Here is a 24156-nt window from a genome sequence, read left to right as displayed (position 1 = left end):
AAAGAGCACGCTGACAAAATTCAACACGAGCTCAGATTGTGGGACGGGTTTTAAGACCTTGTCTGAGATGCTTGAATTATTTAAATCTCACTATGTTGAAATCATTTATTCTGATATATGAGAAAATGCACATCCCTCATCGCTGTTCGGAAAACGTAAATCACACACACTGACACACACACACACACACACTCCCTTTTCACTTGTACACTCAATCTGCTTGTCTCCAACACACACACAAAGACACAGCCAAATCTCCTGTGAGTGGCGAGCAGCAGTCACGAGGAGAGAATGTGTGCGGGGGGAATGACACAGCAACCATCTATCTGTCTTTCTCACTCTGCCGCTTTCACTTCTCTGCCACTGTTATGCTTGGAGGATGGAGCCTGTGTGTGTGTGTGGCGGGGGCCTGTGTGGATTCGTGCCACAGTGGGTTGTTATTTTCTCAGATTATGAGATGAAGAAAAGAAATGTACAAACAACGGGATTAATGTCATAGCGTGGGATTTTGGGGAAGCTGATCTAATTCACAAGCGACTGACATTCATTTTAGTGTTACCCAGAAGGACGTTGTATCTCCTTTCTGTTTTTTAGGACGCAATCGCCTGCATTTGTTGGCACTAGATAGATAGATAGAGTACTTTATTCATCCCCGGAGGGAAATTAAGGAACATGCTCAGTTATTTACCTTCCTGTTCAAAATAAAATGCACAATGTACAGTTTTTATTTAAAATGATGCATGAAAGTAACTCATGCCTCCATGCAACCACGATGAACATTTTTATCAACCATGCACACACGAAGTAAATAAATGATAAATACGTTTTCATAGTTGTAGTAACGACAATATGTGGATCTGTCCGACACTGTCTGTCCAGCCTTTGGACAAATTGCCCAGAAATCATGTCCAGACATTTATGTTCCCAGCAGATGAATCCTTCTGACTTTAGTGATGCCCTAACTTCCCATCTGCTGCGACCATGGGCTTCTTCTTTTTGCTCTTTGGTGAAATATAAATGTCAACTCTTGGATGGATTGTCATTAAATTTGGCTCACGCCTCCATGTTCCCCGTCCAGATGAATTGTTGTAACTTTGATGAAAGCGTCTGATGGAGTTCCATCATCAGGCCCCATGAGCTTCACCTGAACTTGTGTTTAATGCAGATTCATTTTCACAAATTGAATTAAATTAAGATGATAACATGTTAAACATTGTTGGAAGTTTGCAGGGAATATAATTTTACCATCAGTAGCTAACATGGCTGCTGCAGGTATAACCCACACAGCTTACTGTGTGCATACAATTGGAATTACCAGTAAAGATCATTTCAAGGTTTATGCTGAGTTTCCCTGAAATGATCAACTCAACATCTGACCTTCATGTCTCTTCTGTCACCTTCCAGCCACCAGACCCAGACAACATGCTGGGACCATCCCAAGATGGCCGAGCTCTACCAGTCTCTGGGTAAGATGCATATTCTCTTTCGTGGGCAATTGGTAAAAGTAAGACACCCCACTGTCTCCTTCCTCATCTTCTCTAACTGTGTTTTGTTCTTCCTTCTTGTTTCCATCCTTCAGCCGACTTGAACAATGTTCGATTCTCAGCCTACAGAACAGCCATGAAGCTCAGGCGCCTGCAGAAGGCCCTCTGCTGTAAGTATTCTCCGTTGACAGCACTTCATTAAGAACACCATACTAACATTTGGCAGTTTCTTCCTTTGCTCTCAAACAGCCTTGGTTCTTTGTGGCATGGACTTTTTGACACAGAGCGTTGTTTTGCTGGAAGTTTCCATCAGACTCTGGCTTTCAAGTCATGATTGATTGGTTCTCAGGGGGCAAAGTGTGTCAGGAAAACATTCCCCACCCGTTACACCACCACCACCAGCTTGGACCGTTGACAGAAGGCAGGTCGAGTCCATGGATTCCAGCTATTGATGCCAGATTCTGAGTCGACCATCTGCAGCCTCAGCAGAAATGCACACTCATCAGAGAAGGCTGCAACCAGTCTGGCCATTCTCCTTTGACTTACTATATTCTCAGTTAGTACTCGAGTGTACTACATGTTGTGTGTAAATGATGTGTATATATAATTGTGCTGTATGTGTCATATAGGATTTTTCATCCCTTGCTTGAAGTACTTCTTCATTATGAGTGCTCCTCTCATTGTGTTCCAGCCCTCCTACACTTCTTTGGTTTCCCATTACTTTCCATCTCCATGTTTCCTTTTTCAATTCACTCTATTGCCATGTTGTTTTTCTTCTGCATTGTCTCCTCTTCTTCCTCTTCCCTCGTCTTCATTTTTCATCTCTCTACTTCTATTGTCTTTACCTCCCCGCTGTAACTGCTCCCTGTGTGTGTCCATATGTGTGTTTACTCATCCCTCTCGTCTCTCGCCGGTGGATCTGTGAAGAGTGTGACCGCCTACGAGCTGTTATGTGTGTGATATGTTTGAAGGCGTATAGCCGGCCATATCGTACAGAAGCACTATTCGTGTTCTCTGTTCTAAAAATTAAAATGAACATGTTTGGTGGTTAACCCTGACGATCCAGCGTAGTGGGTGAAACTCTTCTGCTTTGTTTTCCTAACAATGGTGGGCATTTATTTCTTTGATGTCCCTTTTCATTTCTTCATTCCATCAATCCCTTTTCTATTTTTTCTGTCCTGTTACTTCCCTTTTTAATTTTTTTTATTTATCACGTAAACATATCAAATACTCTCAATATGTGCTTTGTATTTTTGCTTAAAAAATACATATATCAACCGTCTTAACATTGCAGCTCCAGGTAGGAATCTGGACTGCAGTATATTTATTATGACAAGAAGAAATTTAAATGTTCCCTTGCAAAATACAAGTTTGCAGCCTTCATCCGATCAATACGTGTATCTGCTCATTTGTAGGCATTAATTAGCCTTCAGCCGCCAGGATTATTAGAAGTGTGTTTGGCCTTTTCTCATCAATATCATCGCTCTTCCCTCCTCTTTCTGTCCTTTACTGGACTTAATGAACGACAGAGATGAATAATGTGATATTCTATGGATCCCTTGAGGGAAGTCCCCTCCTCACTACTGTCCTTGAGCAGATGTGAGCGTGAGGACACTTAGAACATTTAAGTGTCCAGTCTCGTTGCAAGACAGTTTGAGCACAGCCGCAGGGCGTGAGTGTGTATTTTTGAGAACTAAGCACCCTCTGCTCCCTTTGTGTCTGCAGTGGACCTGGTGAGCATGCCTGTGGTGTGCGAGGTGCTCGACCAGCACGGCCTGAAGCAGAACGAGCAGCTGCTGGACATTTCCCAGCTGGTCACCTGTCTGACCAGCCTGTACCAGCGGCTGGAGCAGAGCCACTCGCACCTTGTCAATGTCCCGCTGTGCGTCGACATGTGTCTCAACTGGCTGCTCAATGTCTATGACACGTACGTATACAAACACATGCAGGCACACAGAAGATCTCTCTTTATTTCAGTGAGATCTAACATATCCTATCATGTTGTTTGGTGGTAGTGGTCGCACCGGAAAGATCCGGACTCTGTCATTCAAAACTGGAATCATCTCACTCTGCAAGGCTCACCTGGAAGATAAATACAGATGTAAGTCCTTCAGTTGAACTACATTATGTTCAAGTGCATCATTTCATATTGCAGAAGGATTAATCAACTTGTCTATTAGTCAACTTCTGTCTGTTTTGTCCTGCTCCATCTCCCTTTGCTCTTATTCCCTTTTGCCTCCCTGCCTCTCCTCCCCATCATTCCCTCCTGCAGTCTTGTTCAGACAGGTTGCCAGTGCGACCGGTTTCTGTGACCAGCGTCGCCTGGGCCTCCTCCTCCACGACTCCATCCAAATCCCCCGGCAGCTCGGAGAGGTCGCCTCCTTCGGCGGCTCTAACATCGAGCCCTCCGTCCGCAGCTGCTTCCAGTTTGTGAGTCTCACACAACACTTTCAACTTTTTGTTCTTGAGTTGGCATTCTACTTGGACTTTTTACAGATACATGCAAAGTAATAATAAATGTATACGCTAATAATAGTAACAGCACTCTCAAATACTGCACAGATGTCTGTTCGCACTGGTGCCTCAGGCCGTCCAGATGAAGGCCACTTATTACCACAGCCCCACCAAGCATCCCAGTATTTGTTTACTTCAGGCTTAATCAGGTGTATTTATAGAAAGGAACTGGATTGTCACTAGGAGCGAAGCTGGAAATAAATGGCAAAACATGGGTAAAATAACAAAGATAAGAAAAACACAAGGGAGATGAAACGTATCACGTAAACATGGTCAGAAGCTGAGAGTGTGTGTGAGTGAATTTTCGTGTCAGACAGGAGAATAAAATGAGCAACACTGTAGGGGATCAGACAAATCATCTCTTACAGCTGCGGAGACAAGGACATATTTTATTGACAAGCCAGAAAGAAAATCTTACACAAATAGGACAGCTTCGACACAATATACAGTACATACAATATATAAATTAGGTTCCAGACATCAGTGTTTGGCTCTAATATTTCAAAAACTGTCACCGACAGGAGGCATTTGTTCTCATTTTCAGTGACTGAGGCATAAAACTAATCTTTATAAACCCTGATAAATTCACTGTCAATAGAGCGAACACACAAGCACACAGGTGGACTTATCGAGAGATTTTATCCCAGCTGCTTCCTCTGCGGAGTCAGTGTGTTGTGTATGTGAAGCTAACATGTCGTCTCTATTGTTTTTGTTGCCCATCTCTGCAACTCTTTTTTAACATATATATTTTGCGGTGTCATTTTAATACATAGCAAAAATAAAGACGTAAAGGAAAAAGGCATGTGATGGTCTATATTTTCTTCTCCAGATCATTTCTACCAGATGAGATGGGAATATATTCCCAAATAGTCATCCACTTCTTTCCCATGTTTCCTGTCACATTTTCTCAGGCCAACAACAAACCAGAGCTAGAGGCAGCCATGTTCCTCGACTGGATGCGTCTGGAGCCCCAGTCCATGGTGTGGTTACCCGTCCTGCACCGCGTGGCTGCGGCTGAGACGGCCAAGCACCAGGCCAAGTGTAACATCTGCAAGGAGTGTCCCATCATAGGATTCAGGTATTGGAGTCAAACAAGCGCAGCAAAAGTACTTAAGGTGTAAATATAATTAGGTATCATCTGCACAACAAGGATCTTTTATTTATCTTTGGTCAAATACAGTACATAGGAAATAAATCAGAGTTTTGGGTATACCATAAATATTCTTACATGAGGCCCATTGCGAGCTTGTGTGTAACTTACAAGACTGGAACGCATTTTGTTTTGCGTCATTATTCAAGTAAAAACACATTAACTTTACACCATTTGATAAATGAGATTGCTCTCTGTCACCAGTCTAGCTCCAGCTGTGAAGAAGCTTGTAAACCTATTTATCGCGTTAATCTAATTCAGCGGCAGTGGCTGGCTGGTAAAACGGCACACTGGTACATATGAATGATTGATGATGTGATTACGGTGACAGAACTGTCGTCTTATTTGTAACCCCAGCCCCTTAAAGTACTGATGGAGCCCAGGAGTCGGAAGGTTGGGACCTGTAAAAGGAGGTGTGTCCTCTGTTGTTGGTGGGCCCCTTCATGACAAGAGCAGTGATAAATTTTAATAGAGTCTCAGGGCCAAGGAGTAAATTTCTCATTTAGGTACCAGGCTGAAAGAATTTTAACTGCTCCTACCCTGGGGAAAACAAAGTCATAAATTTCCCTCTTTTGTCTTCTTCTGCCTCTTGTCTTTCTTCGACTACCTTATTCTTTTATTTACACTTACCCCTCCCACCTTTGCTATCCCCTTCTCTCTTCTTCTCTTTACTCTTTTCTCTTTCTCTCACCAGATATCGGAGTCTGAAACATTTCAACTATGACATTTGCCAAAGCTGCTTCTTTTCTGGTCGCGTTGCCAAGGGCCACAAGATGCAGTATCCCATGGTCGAGTACTGCACTCCGGTATGAATATTATTATTATATTCCTGGGCAATTTAGGAGGACAAGAGCTTTTTCAAGTTGCAAAGAAAGGGTTAAAGTTTGATTTCTGTAGCCCCGACGCAGGGCTGAAGTAAAAACACTGACTGAGAGACATAAATCTGTTTCCTCTTTCTCGTAAATGTAATGACACACTCAGATCTGACAATGAGGGCATTAAGTTCTCTTCACTGGATGTGTGAATAAAGTCAAAAGGGCCTGAAATGTTCCCTGTAAGGTGTGTTTGTGTGTGTGCGCCCCACTCCCATGGAGTGAACAAAGCCACCTTTGTGTCCTGACTCTCCGCAGACGACATCAGGGGAGGATGTCAGGGACTTTGCCAAGGTGCTGAAGAACAAGTTCAGGACCAAGCGCTACTTTGCGAAACACCCACGCATGGGCTACCTGCCTGTCCAGACAATCCTGGAGGGAGACAACATGGAGACGTGAGTTGCTTACATGCACACACAGACACAAACAGAAAAGACTAACCAGGTTTTATTACAAACCGAGATACACGAGAATTTAAATGTTACGCTCCATCTCTGACGATAGATTCCCCTGAATCCTTCACACTGGAACTTAAATCTATACTGAAGTTTGAAAGCAGTTTTACCACTGGGTTATGGGCAAGACTATTTCTTGGCCTGAGTCTCCCCTGTTTGCCTGGCAACTGTTCAGAGCCAAGAAATAGTCCCAGCAATAGCCTTGGAATAATCTAATTTCTTTAAAGGTCAAACTCCTCCTTTAAAATGTCGTAACAGCAGGGGTAAGAGGGGTCATTGGGGGGGGTGCTCAGGCTCAGGCAGCTTTTGCAAATAGTTTCCAAGTTTTATTATGGATGGATACCAAAGTCAGCAAACGGAAAAATCTTTGGCTTTAAAAGTGGACAGACAAATCTAAAGATTGTCTGAAGACTCCTTACTGCTGACACACTGTATGAACTTAGAAATATACCTGTGATCAGCTATAATCAGCTGATCATATCGAGCATGCTGATGTCTCACTCTGCGTCTGTCATGAATATTTATTTCAACCTTTTATACCGCTATTGGCTGAAGATAAATCATTAATAAGACCAAAAGAAAATCATTAATAATGGATGTATTGGCACTTAACTGAGATTGTTTATGCAAAGCCAAGTACTTAGTGCTGTGGAACAGATGTGGAAATCTGCACATCTGTCACGCAGTTACTCTGCATTATGAATAAGAGGATACTGAAACTAACCCCTGTTGTAAAAGCATCACACTTTCAGTGAATACACTCTGTTTTATATTACAAGTGTGTTGAATGTTCTTGACTTTGCCTTCTTGAAAAATAGTCCCCCTTGTTAGTGCATGCACACGTTAGGTTGGGTTCCCTCACATCATCTGCGTGTTTAGTTATATTTAGAGTGATTTGTTTCTGATGAATAGACAGAGACGTAGATCAAGAATGAATTCCTTCTCAATAATGACAGTTGTTGTTTGTTGTCTGCTTCATGTGTGTGAGTGTGTGTCCATGCAGGTTCATGTGCACTTAGAATCAGTTTAATCACCCTGTCTTCAATATAGTCTCACCACTCCACCCCCCCATACTACAAATCCCACCATGCTTTGCGGTGCAGTGTCCTTTCACTTCCTGTGTCATCATCTCACGGTTTTTTGTCTTGCAGTCCTGTCACTCTGATCAACTTCTGGCCCGTAGACCATGCGTGAGTACCTGGCCCGCACATGCACACACACACACACACACACACACATGCATACACATGGCTTTGCATCAGCCAATTGGGACTTGGGATAAGTTACTCCTGTCATTCACTCATTAAATGTGTAATTTGAAAATTGTCCTGGGGGGGGGGTGATTGCGTGGTTTAGATACAGCAGCACAAAACAGAGCTGTCTCCCTCAGCTCCACCTTTAGACCGAGAATACTAAACAATTAACAGAATGAAGGCGGTGCTGAACTTCAAAGAATGAAGATTGTAATGCAAAAGATCGCTTCACCTTTACGTTGAAATAAGAACTCATGTTTGAGTGTTTCAAAGAGTCAAATCATCATTTCTCAAGGACTAAACCACAACAGGGAAAGTTGTTGGACTCAAGAGTCTCCTGGTTAATGATGTTAAAGCACTCGTCTTTCCCTTTGCAGACGTGGTGTGAGATCTTAGATCTGAGGCCTCTTTTGAAGTGAAGGCAAATGTATTCCAAGCCGAGAGTGCAGGGTACAAGCGAGGAGCTTATTTACAAAGCATTCCACACTGTCAGACATTCGTGCCTTGTACTGTCGCTCCCTTCATGGCTCTCCCGTGGATTTATGTGGCTTGTGTGCGTGTGCACTGGGATTAATGAGTCCCTCCCGGTTGCATTCATGAGTTCTACCTTCCCTTTTCTGTCTGCTTCTCTCTCTCACAGGCCCGGATCGTCCCCTCAGCTCTCACATGACGACACGCACACTCGGATTGAGCACTACGCCAGCCGGTAACACTCTTTCTGCTTTTAGCAGCAGCTCCTCGCTGTGTTGCGAACAGGACACGAGGATGTAACCGTCCTCACATTATACTTTTTGCTTTCCCCGCTGTTTGTCCCCAGCCCTGCGTCACAGATAATGGCTCCTCCAGAGAGCCCTTCCAGACACCAGAAACATTTTGATTGATGTGATTTGGAATAATGACTTTGGGGAAAATAGTAGAACAAGCTTCCTGCACTTGGATGCCTGTCTGCTCCCCCCACTGTGTTCATGCTGCCGTTAACTCCCAGGGGATCGGTTGCCCTGATTCTGTGCTGACAAAGTTTTGAGGAACTTTTCAGTCAACATTCTCATGATCATTACACTTAACAAATCGAAAGTTGATCAACACAGACCTTTAATTATCTGTGTTTTTACCTTGAAATAAGCGCTTCTCGCCCACAAGTGTTTGACATTTACAACAGATTGATGTTAAAATCAACTTGATATGCCAGTGACAGGCAGACAATATGTCCTCCTCCTGTTCGCAAGTCAGTGAGACTATGTTCAGTGATTTAGGCTGAGTAATCTCATTAAATGTTAACACTGATGATGTGAGCCTTCCTCTCAGGCATATGTCATATACAGTCAGTGTTTTTGCTCATCTCGTTGGAACATGGTTTAATGTGAAATCAGAGTTAGTTCAAACACTCCAAAAATCCAATATTAATGACTGTATATGTCAATGCTTTGAAAGATGCTTATGCACGATTGGTGACTATTTAAACATGAAGAATGGGGTACCTTGACAAATATATATATATATATATATATATATATATATATATATATATATGTATAAATATATATTTTTATCTCCAGGAGATTGCAATTCTATTTTTATGTAAAAGTTTTCTTAAACATATTATCCCTAGAGCAGTTTCACATAAAAGAAAACCAATTACCACAGCGGCACTATTGGTTGAAATGCTGAGTGTGCTAAAATGATTCTTTTGTGGGCTGATAATGAAGATGAAGAATGTTTTAAAGGCTGAACTAAAATTATATCCCCCAGCAAACAGTAGAAACTGAATCTGTACACTATGATAAAGTGACGTGTTGACTTTTTGGTGAATAAGCCTTCTGCAGTGAGAGTCCGATACATGCATATGCTAATGTCTCTGGGATGTTGCGTGCACCTTCCAACGTGCCAGCATGTGTGCTCAAACACCTCAATCCATCAATAGTGGACTGGAGAAAAGCCGCCAATGTTGCTGTGGCGCCGCACTGACAGAATCAAAGCTTATTCACCAAAATATCTGAGTGTTCCTTCAGTTCCAGTTTGCGGTGATCCTAACTGCGTCCACAAACCCACCGCTGAGGGACAAGAAGCAGTCAAATCAATAACTCAATGAGTCCATCAAATCGCTGATCAATCGGTCATTGAATCAGTCAGTCGGGCACTGTTGGCATTCCTCTGCGGAGTCAGTGTGAGGTTTGAGCCACGGGCCGAGTGTTTGATCCCTGCAAGAGAGTGTCTGACACCACTCATTGTTGCCTCGGGCTAACACACACACACATATAAATATACCAACCCACACATGCTGACGGACACGCATGCTGAGTCACACTCCCCGCCTCCGGCCCTGCGCTCTCAGCCTGTGTCACGTCTCGATCTGGCAGATTCCAGATACCGTCCGGCAGATTAAAGGGAAAGTGGTAGGGCGAAGAAGTAACATAATTAAGCTTTGAGTAGGTGGATGGCTCCCAGGCTGCAAGGTTATCTCTTGTTCCTGTAGCATGCAGAAGCTTCTGAGTAGGAACGCAGCCGCCTGGGCAGATGCCAGTCTGTCACAGTCCATCTGCTCAAATGCCTGAAGCAAAGCACAGAGCATTTTTATTTTATTCGAGCTGATAAAGACCCAAAATCTCTTTACTCTTCATGTAGACACTTAAACCACCAGGAGAGTGTTGTAGTGGAGATACGGACATTAAATTATAATTATTATTATCAATTATTTTTGCTTGCACGCATTTTATCTTGATAGATCGGTCGGAGAAGCGCTGCCAGGAAGTTTATGTAGAAGGTTCTTTATGAATTACTCCTTCAAATTACTTCAGTACTACTTTAAAATATCATCCAAGTCCTACCAGTGTCTTTCCATTCAAACTTTCCCTGGCTTGACACTTTGCTCTTCTTTGCTAATGCAGTTTTTGGCATACGTCATATTTTAGACTTGTACCACATTATTTACAAAATAGTATGCATCCAGAGGTCAGCCATTGAGTACTTTAAATCAAGGTTGTTACAAAGGCAGAAGGAAAGTGACTGTTATGAATCAATTACCAGTTGTATGATAAAGGTCTGCCAGTTGCCACTTCTATTTCAGTGATATAAGCCAACTTGCTCGGTTTGTCGTGCATCACTATAAGATAAAGCGGAAAAGTAGTAGTACATGTGCCAAACAGAGAGGAACTCCAACAGCCCAACCAAATTCTCAATTGTTCCTGCTGCTCTTTGCACACACTTGTTGTAATTGAAGACACCAGGCGTCAATTTCCTCTCCTCAGAAAAATAGCATCATCTACTTCCACTCTGTGAAAACCAGCTTCCCCAGAGGTGGAATGTATACAAGCCATCACACGAACCAGGAAACCCAAAGCTGGTTTTGAGAGATTTGAGTGTCTTCATGTCAAACTGCACTTTAGTTAACTCCATGAAAACACCCAGAAAAACCTCTGAACGCTGAATTGAGACTGATTGCTCCGGTGGAATCTACTGATTGCACAGAACGTTTGGGTTTGGGACTGACTGCTCTGTTTCTTCCCCCTCCGCAGGTTAGCAGAAATGGAGAATCGTAATGGCTCTTATCTGAATGACAGTATCTCACCCAATGAAAGCATGTGAGAACCGCTTTTTGTTTGCTTTGTCTTTTCAACCTCACTCACTGATTGGCTCGCTGTGTATGAACTGGCTCTTGTCTTCTTTGTTTTCTTTGTTATTCTAGAAGCTCATACTCTGGTTTTATTCTGGATTGTATTATCACATCCCACATGAATACAGTGACTTCAGAGAGTATTCAGACCCCTTCACGTTTTGCACATTAAAAACGTTTTCTTGTCTGAAAAATGTTCGGCTGTATTTCCCACATGAGCACGTTCTAACATTTTCCAGACATTTTCCCAGGGGACTGACAGTAAAGACTGTGCGCAGAGCAACTGACAGACATTTGTGTTCTCACGTGTCCAAACTTCAGTGCACGTCTGAAAGCAGCTTTAGTGACTGTTGGGTCCTTGCTCGACTTCGTGCAGTTCCTCAGTTTGGCCAATTATTCGGGCCACTGTGCTCCTGGGAAGACTCAAAGCTTTAGAAATAGTTTTTTACCTTTGCCCTGGTCTATGCATCACCTAAGTTTTAGTGTGGAGCTCTACAGAGAGGTCATTCAGTGTGCATTGTTGGATCTTCACCACAGGTGGACTCCAGTTATGTTGGTCATACATCACACATGTTTTCACTTTGTCGTAATGGGTTATAGAGGGGGTGCTGGGCAAAATGTCAGCTTTATCCATTTAAGATCAAATCTACACAACATAAAGTGTGCAAAAACTAACAGAGTCTGAATATGCTGTGAATCACTGCACATCCCTGAATCTACCTGATATCACCCGGTGATTTCAGTACATATGTCTTTTTGTTTTCACACTGTCCTCAGGGATAAGTGGTTATAAGTGGGACATATAATGATCATGTAGCTCAATTACACCGAGCTGTCCAAGTAATGAGAGTATTGCTGTAAATATGTACAGTAGGTACATTCTTCTTGTTTTTTTTCTGTTTCAACTCATTACTATGATGTGTCTGATGCCGTCTACTTAGAATATTGTATTGACTGGAGTCCTTTTGCACGGCACAGAGAGGGGAACAGATAAACACCACAAATTGGCAGCGGTTCTGCTTTTAAAGCCGGACACAGATCTGTAAATCATATGAACCAAATTTAATATCGTGCATTTATGAAAACTGTTCTCTACTTCTCCATTTCCATTGTTAAATGTGTAGTATTCAGAACGAGCTGCTGACTTAAATCTTCATGACCAGAGTTTTTGAATGGCATTCATATATTACTATTTATTATATATTAATATTCAGGCAGTTATTTATCCACATTTTTTGCTGCCAGTCCATCATCAGTTTATGTTTGTTGTGTTTCACTTACAGTTCACCACGTCTGCAATATAGAAAATGTAATAAATGTTATTTCACAATTTTAACACATAATAATATGATGAAAAGCTTAGTTTATCCTGCCTGATAAATACCCACATCTATATTTTCTTACACTTTAATAATATACATATGTGGTACTATATGTAGATTAACCTGTAATTAAATAGTAAAAGGTTAAGAAAATGAGTAACGTAACAAAACAGCATAACTTGCAAAATGCAGCTTGGCTGATGACGCACAAACGACAAGCAGGAAGCATCTCGACACCAGAGCCGAGAGAGCTGCACACTTTTCTCATAATGAGTTCTACTTTCATGTCAGCAGCCGTCGTGAAGGGAATTAGTTGTTTTCAAACAGCACGTATCTGCGGCTCCTTAAGTATTCAATATGGCAGATTGGCTGAGCTGAAAGCGCGCAGTGTACGCAGCAGCATCTAAATAGCTGGCCTAATTAAAGTCCTCCAAAAACACCATGGGCCGCATGTACCATCGCTCAGAGTTGGCAGAGCGTGGCCGAATGAATCGCTCCATAATGTTCAGGACCTAACGACGACAGGCCCTGGCCCTCTCTCTGTCCCCGCCGTGTAAGACTCTTCTTCTGTGGTGCAGTCCTGTTCCACTCCTGCTGCGTCACTCACTTTCTTTTTCTCCATCTTTCTTTGTGTTTGTGTGTGCGTGCAATCATGCACGTGTGTGTGTCTTTGACTATGTGAATGTGTGTATGTATCTGCCCGTCATTGATGGGTATGTTTGGTGTGTGTGTCTGCAGCGATGACGAGCACATGTTGATCCAGCACTACTGCCACTCTCTGAACCAAGGCTCTCCTCTCAGCCAGCCCCGCAGCCCCGCCCAGATCCTCATCTCCATGGAAACAGAGGAGAAGGGAGAGCTGGAAAGGGTCCTCAATGACCTGGAGCAGGAGAACAGGTCAGTGAACGCACCTATCTTTCAATTATTGTGTCTTTACTCCAAACTTCACTCCGCTCAACAGGATCAGTACAAGTGTTTCTGCAAAAATACCAACACACGCTCACAGATCTTAGGAAACTGTGAAAACGGGCTTTAATGCACCTTTGAAGTAAGAACTTTGTCTCTGGAAAGTCTACGACCAAAGTGGTTTTTCTTCATAGTTTATATGTCTCATACTGATGAGATGAGAGAATTATTATCAAGAGGTTATTATTATTATGAGATAGTATGGGATGTGTGTTACTTATTATTGAATATCGTGAGAAAAGTGTCTAAGTTAAGAGTAAAAACACTTCATTTGTTAGTTTTTCAAATTAATGATAATAATATTCCATAATATCATACAGCAATATCTACAGTGTCTAAAATTAGCCACCATACCAGGCTCAGCAGTGACGCAGGTTAAAAACACGTCAGCCATCTCTCGGCATGGCTCCACACACGTCACACGACCCTCCTTCAGAACCGTGTTTTCACCAGGTTTGGATGCCGCCTGCCTGTGGTGACTTGGCATTGCTGCCAGTGATGGAAATTAAGTAAATAATAGCAACGGAGAGCGAGCAGATGGACAGAGGTGGATGTGGGTCAGATGCACGATACGCATGAAGCTGTAGCAACAAAACTCCTGAGTGTGATGAAATTTATTTTACTGCTCATGAAAATTCCTCTTAAAATAAGTTTTGGTGAAGATGAGCCGAAGGTTGAAAGAGATCTGAAAAAGTCATATTTAATTAAATAAGTCCAACATAGAAATTCAAGTTTCAGTTGAAACAGGCGAGAAAATAATACCCTGCTTCTGGCTACGTCAGTGCACAGATGATGGTTTCTGTTTATTGTCAGCGTTGTTTCTTCTGCTGCAGGAAGCTGCAATCTGAGTACGACCGCCTAAAGAAAGCCCACGACAGGAAGGGCCTGTCGCCACTGCCCTCACCACCAGAGATGCTTCCGGTGTCGCCGCAGAGCGCGCGCGACGCCGAACTCATCGCCGAGGCCAAACTGCTGCGGCAGCACAAAGGACGCCTGGAGGCCCGGATGCAGATCCTGGAGGACCACAACAAACAGTTGGAGTCCCAATTGCACAGGCTGAGACAGCTGCTGGAGCAGGTACACAGCAGCAGGACCGCACACAGCCACACAACTTACAGACACTGAGCTAAAGAAATGATAATTGTGTTTTAATGTTGGCATGTGATCTGTGTGAGCTGAGCCAATAAGACCAGGCACATTGATTAATGGCTTTTCATTTTATATACAGTCGTCTCTGTATATAAAATAGATTTGCATCATGGTAGCGACTGAAGGCAAATCCCCAGAGCATGGACAAATACAGGACACCAAATTTAAAAATGCTGCAGTGTCTGTGTGTAGGCGGGTGTAGAAACCCTCAGCTCGACGTCGCTAAGTTTGACAGAAGGTGTCTCTGCTTGTTCAACATCTGCTGTTAAGAATGCCCTTGAGCAAGGCAGAGTTTCCTCCACAGAGAGATGCCAGTGTCCTGGATTAACACAATTTCAGCATTTATCTTGATGTGAATTTCCTGCCAGTGAAAAAGGATAATCAGTTTCCTGTGTATCTGATGTGTGTGTGTGTGTGTGTGTGTGTGTGTGTGTGTGTGTGTGTGTGTGTGTGTGTGTGTGTGTGTGTGTGTGTGTGTGTGTCTCTGTGTGTGTGTGTCTCTGTGTGTGTGTGTGTGTCTCAGACGGATTCCAAGGTGAACGGCACAGCTCTGTCTTCTCCCTCCACCTCATCTCAGCGTTCAGACTCCTCCCTCCCTCTGCTCCGTGTGGCAGCCAGCCAGACTACTGATACAATGGGTGAGCACGCACACACACACACACACACACACACACACACACACACACACAGACTTCCTCTAATTTGCATCAACAATTTTAAAAGACATTGTATTTCTGTTTGTGTGTGCGTGTGTGTGCGTGTGTGTGTGTGTGTGTGTGTGTGTTGCTCCCAACTTAAACAATGTGACTTATTTTAGGAAGCAGATACTCATAATGGAAAATATCTTCATCTCCTTCCCGTTTCAGGTGACGATGAGCTGTCCAGCCCATCCCAAGATGCATCTGGGCTGGAGGAAGTGATGGAGCAGCTCAACAGTTCCTTCCCTCATAGCCAGGGTACAGAAAAACACCGACACCATCACATACATTGAAATTAGACAAAAATAAGAGACAGATTAGGGACGAATCACCCCTGAGAAATCTTCAGTGACAGTATCGTCCATGATGTGTTACAGAAACAAGCTCTGTGAGTTTCTCTGTCCACCATTGTTGTGTCATTATTCTAGATATTCCAGACGTATGAGAGCGAGGTATCAGACATCTTTCTTTCTCTGATTTGAGGCTGATTTCAACTCTCTGTTTCCTTCTGTCCTCTTGTCTTTTCTTCCTTTCCTCCTTTTCTCCATGAGCCAGGAGGGAGAAGGGGACACCCATGAGAGGTTAGTGGCTCAACTTTCTCCACCTCCACCTTTTCCTCTTTCCCCCTCTGAGGTCTGTTTCCGCTGCACATGTGCCATGACTGTACCGCTGCTGTCTCCGTATGGATCTTAGCCAGAACATCGTGATCTAACAGTCAGATTCATAATGACTGTGCATAAAGCATTCAGTCGACAGACATGATGGCAGAGAGGAGACATCATGGTACAGTGGGGGAAAGCAAATATCTGTCCTCCCTCCTGTTACCTGTTTTTAATTTCCTCTGTCCTCTGTCACACAATAGGGAATAGAGTTTGTGCTGTAGAGCTGCGTGTTTGTGTGTGTTTGCATATACGTTCAGCTTTATTATATTTTCCATTACGGCTTTAGATGAAAGAACATCTCAGTGTTTTCTTTAGAGCGGAATAATAGAATTTGTCATTGCTATAAGTTTAGATATCATTAAAGTGAATTTGCTTGTCGCACTCCATTTAAACTTCATCATTCATTGAGTGGAACACATGGAATTCATTTAAACATTTAGCAGCTGAAGTTCACTTTGACTCTCATATCAGACTTCTCATAGCTGCAGATACTGGGCTGTGTATCAATGACCCTGTTCAGACCTCGCATTAACATCCGTCCTGGGGGATCTGATCACAAGTTCAGGTCTGAACGCAGCGATATGCTTCCTCACTGCATCTCTTATGATACTCCTCCACATCGTGATGGTTAAAGTTAAACACAGATGACATGTGGGAGAAGAGCAGAGAAGTGAGATGCGGTCACAAGGGACACATTTAATGCAGGATGGATGGTAAAACCAGCTCTGAACAGTTTATGACTTGTGACAAGATCAACAAATGTGTTGATTAACAGCACTGTACACGTTTTATCATGTGTGAGTGCTACTCTCCACAAGTCTGTGTTATCTAAGCCTCTCTCTCTCCCTCCCTCCCTCCAGGTCCCAGCATCGGCAGTTTGTTCCACATGGCCGACGACCTGGGCCGCGCCATGGAGTCACTGGTCAACGTGATGACGGACGAGCAGAGCGCCGAACAGCACGAGGCCCTGCCCTACTGATCCCCCCTTCCCCCCTCCTTCCCTATAGCATGCTTTTCTAGTCAAAACAACTGGATTGGAAACACAGTTTACAAAGAGAATATATAACGTCTATTTTTGTGAAGGATTGCGGTTCCAACGATGCGTTTAAAAAAAGAAAAAAAAGAAAAACATTATAACTTGTAGATTTCAGTAGTTTCTTAAACGTCCTGAAGTTGTTTTATTAATAACAGAGGCTGGTTTTTAAACTTCTATGCAACTGTATAAAACCGGGGGGGAGGCCGGGGGTCGGATGAGATACAAATAAGTGTGTTCAGTGTGGTCATATATTTGTCATCTCTTTGTAATTGGGGAAAAAAAGCTAAAAGCATTTCAGACATTTGTATCAAAAGAGAATGATTGTAATCATAAGGGTGCTTTCAAAGAGGAAACTGTCTTTCAACAACAGTGTACACTACTGTCAAGGTAATGCAGGCGTCCTGGGTCTTTACAGTACGTTGTCTGTGAGCCTGTGTGTGTGTGTGTTTATGTATGGATGTGTGTGTGTGTGTGTGTGTGTGTTTGTTTGTGGTGCCTAATTTCCACATTACATTACAGCTTTTTTTTTTTTTGCTTTGGCTTACAAACCTCATATTATATTTTCTTTTTCTTTCATCCATCCACTCATCTGTCCATTCATCCATCCATCTTTTCATCTTCCCTTTTTCTGAGCATCTCCATGGCAACAGGATTTATCTTTGTATTTGTTTTTTTTGGCACAGTGTACCGTGTGCATACGCAGATGTTGTAAAGGCCTGAGTCAGAACTGAGATAAGTCAGCGAGGTCGCTTCCAACGCACTCGGTGAGTTTGTGGCCACTACTACACTTCACTGTGGAGCTGCGTCTTTAAGAGCAGGTCAAAGACTTTATATAACGATGGACGACATGGCAGCTCCCAAAAGTGAAGCAAAAACATCTTCAACACCAAATATATTTTTCCTAAAGATTGTTTCTGTCCCTGAAGCAAGTTTGATTGTTATTCATTATTTGATGCTATAACAATAGTGTGAAAAGTCATGATCACTACTGCACAGACCCTGGCACCAAAATGGCAGCGCCCGGATAGGAAATATTCTGGCTTTATTTTTGTACAGTGTGAGGAAGTGTAGACGTGTCGTCCATCTTCGTGTACAAACACAGACACACCTCAGTCCTGCTGACGTGTTCAAGCTATTTCACTGATTGACAGTGTGTGGCAGTAATGTGCCACATAAAGCTGCACTGAGTTCATGTTACTGTCCCTGACACACATGGTTATTCCTTCTTCTCCCTGGTTACAGATATGTGCAGAGTAAAAACAAAATCCGCCAACGAGACCGACCAGAACCCAAATATCATTTCAGAGGTTTTCTGGCGACAGGCTCAGGTCAGGAACCCACACTCCATTACACAGCTCGTGTCTTCGGTCTCTTTCTTTCTCTGACACCTCAGAAGTCGAGCTAGAGACGAGGCAGCCTTCTGTTCTGGGAGGAGCCAACGTGGCCATCGTTTGATCAGTAGCTTTGTCGGAGAATCAGTGTTTGAATGAAACGATGAGGATTTTTAAATCTTCAGTTCTGCACAGGGCTCTACAGACTCCTTCAGGATGAACTTGTATTTTTTTAAGAAAGATACCCCGACTATTGCACTGGTACATATTACTGTACAAGGATCTTTTGTAGGGCCTGTTGCGTGCACACTGTACACTGTGTATTGGTTTATAAGTTGGCAGCTTCTCCCTGTCAGAGTCACTGTGTAAGAGGACGTGGGATGAATGTTGTGTCAGCTGAATCTGAGCGCTGCGGGTCTCTGCTGGTTGAAGCTGAGAGTATTTCTGAGGAAAAGTTAATTTTGAACATTTTGATTTCAACAACAAAAGAAGCCCAGTAACATAAGCTCTACCTCGTGTAAATTGTTTAAGTCTAGTTCAGAGGCAATTTCTCTACTGTACTCAATCCTGCACTCTTCTCAGATTGTTAATTATGATTTGATTATTTCCGGCCGATGGATTGATTCAGGTCCGATGTCCTTATAGCTCCTAACTGCGCTGTAGGATCCTCCAGTCTGAATGTTTGAATGCATTCGCTGCATTTCTCGGTTTTTCGAATATTCAAGTATTGAAACATTTCAAATCAAAGTAATCCATGTGCACTACTGTCAAACCCGGGATATACTAGATATTTGTTTTCTGTGTGCGGAGGATCCATTTATTCTAGTTGTGTTACAGTGAAACTTTTTGTCTTTGGTTAAACATTTTAGTTTTGTGCCGTGTGAGGTGTTACCATATTAGCATGTGTGACTAAACGAACTCCATCCTTATTTAACGTGTAACCACTCAGAGAAGTCCTGGCATTAAAAACACACGTGTGTTTCCGACATCATATTCTTGCAGCATGATCCCAGAGGTTTTACTTTTTGGTCCAGACACTGAATTTGATTTTGTTTGTCTTTCTTTTCTTTTTTTTCATTTTTAACATTTGTTTCATTTTCACATGATTTTTCAAATAACGCATCAGTTCTTCACAACATATCAGATTCCACCAAATATATGCCTTACTACTGTATTATAAAATGCTTTACTGTATATCAATAAAGCACGCAGTTATGTTGACTTCACTCGCCTCTGGTTTGGAAATCTTACACCTTTGAATGATCAGTGTCACACACAAGAATTCATTTATTCACCGTTTACCTGAATAAGTCACAAAATACAAATTATAATGCAAATGTATAAAAATTGAAAAAAAGCATATGATATTATTTAATATGACATCGATGTGATTTTATATTTCAATGAAGGATTTTTGTAGTTTATGTCTCCCAGAGGTGAAAACATGTTTCTCTGTCTTGCTTTTCCATCCTCTGAGTTTTCCTCCAGCACCATGTGGATGACATTATTGGTCCAGAATGAAACACCAGCTCACCCACTGAATGGATCACAATGACATCAGGTCCAGACATTCATTTACCATCATGATTCATTATTAGAACTTTGTCTCGCACCTTAATTAGGTCAAAATGTAATATTGGTCGATAACAAAACACATGCACAACTAATGACGTTCCCATCAGCCTGAAACGTGATTGTGTTGCAGTGTTGTTTCCAGTTGTTTGCTGTTTGCGTCTCTACTGGTGCTTCGGCCCAGCGCTCCACATCCCCCTCCACATTCCGATCAGCGTGTGTCGGAATGACCTCATCCTGTACGCGTACAGGATCGGGTTCAGGGCCGAGTTGGCGTGGGAAAGCAAAATGGCCACGAGCGTGAGCGACATGGGCACGTCACAGTGCGGGCAGAGCAGCAGGATGCAGTTGATGAGGTGAATGGGCAGCCAGCACACAGTGAAGAGAAAGAGGACCAGGAAAAGCGAGGTGGCCTTCCGCAGCTCCTGTAAGGTGCGGGTCTTGGATTTGGCCCTGGGGGACTCTCCTGGACGGAGGTCAGCGGGAGCAGAGCCTAAATTAGCTGAGGAGATCCTGAACCCTGTCTTCGTAAAGACTGTAGAAGTCTCAGTGTCAATCAGAGACTCGTTGCCAGATTTGACTTCAGTCTTACTCTTCTTGTCCTCGAGCTGTCTGACGTCTCCCATCCTCAGGTCTGGTTCACATCCTGCACCTTCTCTTCCTTCAGCAGCTGAACTGCCAGTGTCCTCTGTCCCGGTCTCGCTGCTCCCACAGACGGCAGCTCTCCCGTCCTCCGCGGTTCCTCTGGCCACGGCGATGCGTCTGAGTTGGCGGCGAACGGTGAGGAAGATGTGGCAGTAGATGATGATCATGGCCACCAGGGGAACCAGGAGGCAGCAGAAGAAGTTGAAGTAGACCATGTAGCTCATGTCCACCACACACGTGAAGATACAGTAGCTGGAATGAGACACATGATTGGGGTTAAACCTCTGAGATCTGTCTTCCTCCACTCATCCACACCCTCCTCCTGACTTTCAGTCTTTAATTCTCAACCACATTTATTCTTTGCATCCATCCATTCATCCGTCCATCATCCCATTGTCAACCTCTTACTCAGAGTCTGCCGGCTGTCGTTTCCAATCGATGAGCGGCACGGAGCCGGAGATGGCCCCGAGGCCCCAGGTGACCAGCAGCACCAACTGGGCGTTCCTGGGGCTCATCATGCGCTGGTACTGGAAGGGCAGGAGGATGGCCATGTACCGCTCTGCTGCTACGGCTAAGAGACTCAGGATGGAGCTCTGGAGAGGTCAGAGGTCAGAGCAGTGACTTGAATTATTGTTTAGTTTCCCATCTTTAGCTTTTTACATCTCATCAGCATGAGTTGCAGGTTTTGTGTTTTTAATATGCACCTGTGTGAGCACCATCAGGATGCTGAGCAGCACCAGGCAGAGGGGCATGTTATGGTGAGGTTCACCCAGGTCCGTCAGCACTGCACAGGGAATGGCCACCAAGCCCACCAGGATGTCCGCCACCGCCAGTGAAACCTTCAGACACACAATCACACACCCTGTTTGTCTCCCTCACATCTCTGCTGCTTGCACATATTTCAAGATGTGGAACTTGTCTCCCCACCAGAAAGTAGTTGGTGACAGTGCGAAGCTTCTTGTTGCGGGTGACAGCCAGGCAAACCAGGAAGTTTCCGATGATGGCCAGAACGGCGATGATGAGCTCGGTGGCGATGTACAGCCCTTTAAGACGGGGGACGAACCTATAAGGCATCTCTGCCGTGCAGATGCTAGAAGACACATTCATGATGATGACAGGGAGATGGAGTCCACAGTCACCTGGTAATAAAGTTACATGGAGATAGGTTTGGTTAAATGACCTGGTCAATAATAAAACTCAGCTTGTTGCAGTTCAGAGGATGAATGAACTGAGTGGCTTCTGCCCCTCATGTATTCTTAACAGATACCTGGATGTTTGATTCTTTAACTCTACTTAAGCAACATTTAATTACTTCAGATTGAGCGGGGTCAGGGTTACCCTCAAGTCTGGCTCTCTGGAAATTAGTCACTTTAGCTCTGAGTTGCTTCATGAAACTGTGAACATCCTGGTTCAGTTTGTCGTCATGGTAACTTTCTTTTCAGCAGAAGCCATAACTGAGCTTTCTCTTTGCACAAAGCAAATATTGACATCTTTCCACTTTCCATTTTATTTTGCAGCACGCAGACGATCACATGTAAGAGGTGATCCTCTGAGACAGAAGATTCTGAATCTGAATCAGGCTGAATTTAACACAGGGAGAAGAAGAGAGATATGGAAAGAGCGAGGATGTTCCTGTAATGAAGCTCGTTCTTTGTGCCGACCTGCTGAGCGGTGAAAATGAGTCCTGATAAGGGACAAAAACAATCACATACACAAACACATATATAAAACAACACAGACCTCAGTGTTCCCTGTTTGCACACAGCGATAGAGGTGCCTGTTGTACCTCCTGCCTGTTGCTGTGCGCACATGTAAATAGACTGTGAGCCAAACAGGCTTCACAGATGAACTCAATACAAACCGACAATGTTCGTTGTAAACAGAGATTTTATTTTCACATGTGAAGCAAATAGAGCAGAAGTGAAATTTTTGTATTTGTGCAAATATATTTCCTGGACCAGATGTGATCAGGGTCTGCACAAAGAGTGAATAAATGGTTGCACATGTACTAAACATTTCATTGATTATCAGTCCATTGTGGACATTTGTCTCTTCTTCTCTGCACTTTTTATATATTATTGATTGTTTTTCTTGGTGAGGTCATAGGCATGCACAAGGAATTGATTTTGTTTTAATCAACAGCTTAATTGATAATGGAAATAATCATTTATTGCATCTTTAATTACATTAGAGCTCATAATTAATATTCAAGCTCTGCATCTTAAAACATCTTCATCTTCAGCAACAAGAAAATTAGTCACAGACAAAAAGGAAAATGTACAAGGAATGTTTCTCAATTATTTTTAAAACTCAAGAAAAAATGTTTGTCTCGCATCTTGATCATTTTGTGCATTTTTTTCCTTAGATACTCTGACGCAAGAACTAAAAAATTGTACAATAAGCCTTCAGTGCAAATTTCTGCATAAGTCTTCTGCAGGATGAAGTAGTTTGGGTCTCGATTATGATGCTTACTCACCTGCACTCAGCTTCAGGTGCAGTCATCACACAGTTTGTTGGATTCTGATCGTCAGGGACATGTTACGACCTGACGGATGAGATGCATCAGAGGGAGACCAGCACAGGAGCAGGAGGAGCATGACCTGCTTGGATGAAACTGGCACATCCCTCTTTCATATGAAGGAGGATGATAAAAGATAACATAGAATACGTCAAGCTGGAGCCTGTTGAATGAGCGGGAGCGTGCACCACACCGGTCCGGATCTGTGTGAGATGGAAAAGCTGACAGTTGCTGACGTAAATCACTGACCTGCTCCTGACTGAACAAACATGTCATATTAAATGATGAATTGTGTCCACTCGAGCTGCACGTTTATATTGTGAAATACAATGAAAGAAGAATGAAGTGATGTGCAGCTAAACTGAAAAACAAGTGACAAAAATAAAAGACTCATAGAGTGGTTTAAAATGTGCATGTTTGACTGTGGTTCTTGCAGATTGAATGGGAAATATTAACATGTTGTAAGTTGCTTTCCACTTGAATATGCTGCGGTGTGTGTATATTAACTTATGTTATATTTTTACATACACCTGGGCAATATTTACCCTCAATATATAAGTCAATTAGTCTTGATTCATAAAAGACTCAGCTGCTGCTGAAAGTTTTTATAATATGCAGGAAATGACATTTGAAGAATACACAGTATAACTGTTTTCTGTATTTTTGTTGTTGATTTATTCAATAAAATAATATAATACATAAAGATATATATATATATCACTTTATATGGAGTGAAAAAACACAGCAGAAGGTACTATGAAATGGGAATACACAAACAATTTACAGGTAACTAACTAAGGTGCAGTACTTGAGTAAATAGAAACTTATATTATGATTAAACTGTAAAATAATAATCAGTGTAAAGAACTTTGTTTGGTTTCCCAGTTCTATATTTCCACCACTAGATGTCACTAAAGCT

The 24156-nt window shown here is 42.9% G+C and overlaps 2 protein-coding genes across 19 annotated transcripts in view; one reads left to right on the top strand and one right to left on the bottom strand.

The window, feature by feature from the left end:
- The window catches only part of dmd (dystrophin), a 177029-nt gene extending 157301 nt beyond the window's left edge, over positions 1 to 19728 (top strand). For 13 of the 18 annotated variants that reach the window (XM_069520600.1, XM_069520599.1, XM_069520596.1 and 10 more), the window contains 16 exons: positions 1405 to 1466; positions 1580 to 1654; positions 3210 to 3411; positions 3500 to 3585; positions 3757 to 3914; positions 4910 to 5076; positions 5843 to 5954; positions 6279 to 6415; positions 7627 to 7665; positions 8369 to 8434; positions 11241 to 11306; positions 13399 to 13557; positions 14460 to 14703; positions 15299 to 15413; positions 15642 to 15731; positions 16996 to 19728. In XM_069520600.1, coding sequence (XP_069376701.1) covers positions 1405 to 1466; positions 1580 to 1654; positions 3210 to 3411; positions 3500 to 3585; positions 3757 to 3914; positions 4910 to 5076; positions 5843 to 5954; positions 6279 to 6415; positions 7627 to 7665; positions 8369 to 8434; positions 11241 to 11306; positions 13399 to 13557; positions 14460 to 14703; positions 15299 to 15413; positions 15642 to 15731; positions 16996 to 17114 — 1897 coding nt within the window. In that variant the 3' untranslated portion in view covers positions 17115 to 19728. Of the gene's footprint in view, positions 1 to 1404; positions 1467 to 1579; positions 1655 to 3209; positions 3412 to 3499; positions 3586 to 3756; positions 3915 to 4909; positions 5077 to 5842; positions 5955 to 6278; positions 6420 to 7626; positions 7666 to 8368; positions 8435 to 11240; positions 11307 to 13398; positions 13558 to 14459; positions 14704 to 15298; positions 15414 to 15641; positions 15732 to 16028; positions 16055 to 16995 lie in introns of those variants that run through there. The other 5 variants (XM_069520601.1, XM_069520593.1, XM_069520594.1 and 2 more) reach the window with 4 other exon arrangements.
- A 365-nt stretch (positions 19729 to 20093) lies between these two features.
- On the bottom strand, positions 20094 to 21857 carry LOC109640462 (adenosine receptor A1-like). The gene is made up of 4 exons (XM_020104474.2): positions 21647 to 21857; positions 21424 to 21558; positions 21128 to 21312; positions 20094 to 20971 (listed from the first exon to the last, which is right to left on the bottom strand). Exons 1-4 carry the CDS (start codon positions 21824 to 21826, stop codon positions 20239 to 20241), a joined length of 1233 nt encoding a protein of 410 aa, XP_019960033.1. The 5' UTR covers positions 21827 to 21857; the 3' UTR covers positions 20094 to 20238.
- Between the last annotated feature and the right edge of the window lie 2299 nt (positions 21858 to 24156).

The sequence above is a fragment of the Paralichthys olivaceus genome, chromosome 24 (genome assembly GCF_024713975.1).
Source record: "Paralichthys olivaceus isolate ysfri-2021 chromosome 24, ASM2471397v2, whole genome shotgun sequence".
NCBI lineage: Eukaryota > Metazoa > Chordata > Actinopteri > Pleuronectiformes > Paralichthyidae > Paralichthys > Paralichthys olivaceus.
Note: the sequence above shows the minus strand (reverse complement) of the source record. Positions and strands in the feature narration are given on the sequence as shown.

Excerpts from the sequence above, each read along its gene's own strand:
- LOC109640462 (XM_020104474.2), bottom strand. The coding sequence starts at position 21,826 with ATGAATGTGTCTTCTAGCATCTGCACGGCAGAGATGCCTTATAGGTTC. Across the intron at positions 21,559-21,646 it reads CTGTCACCAACTACTTTCTG|GTTTCACTGGCGGTGGCGGA; the intron begins GTGGGGAGACAA and ends GTGTGTCTGAAG. Across the intron at positions 21,313-21,423 it reads TCCTGATGGTGCTCACACAG|AGCTCCATCCTGAGTCTCTT; the intron begins GTGCATATTAAA and ends TGACCTCTCCAG.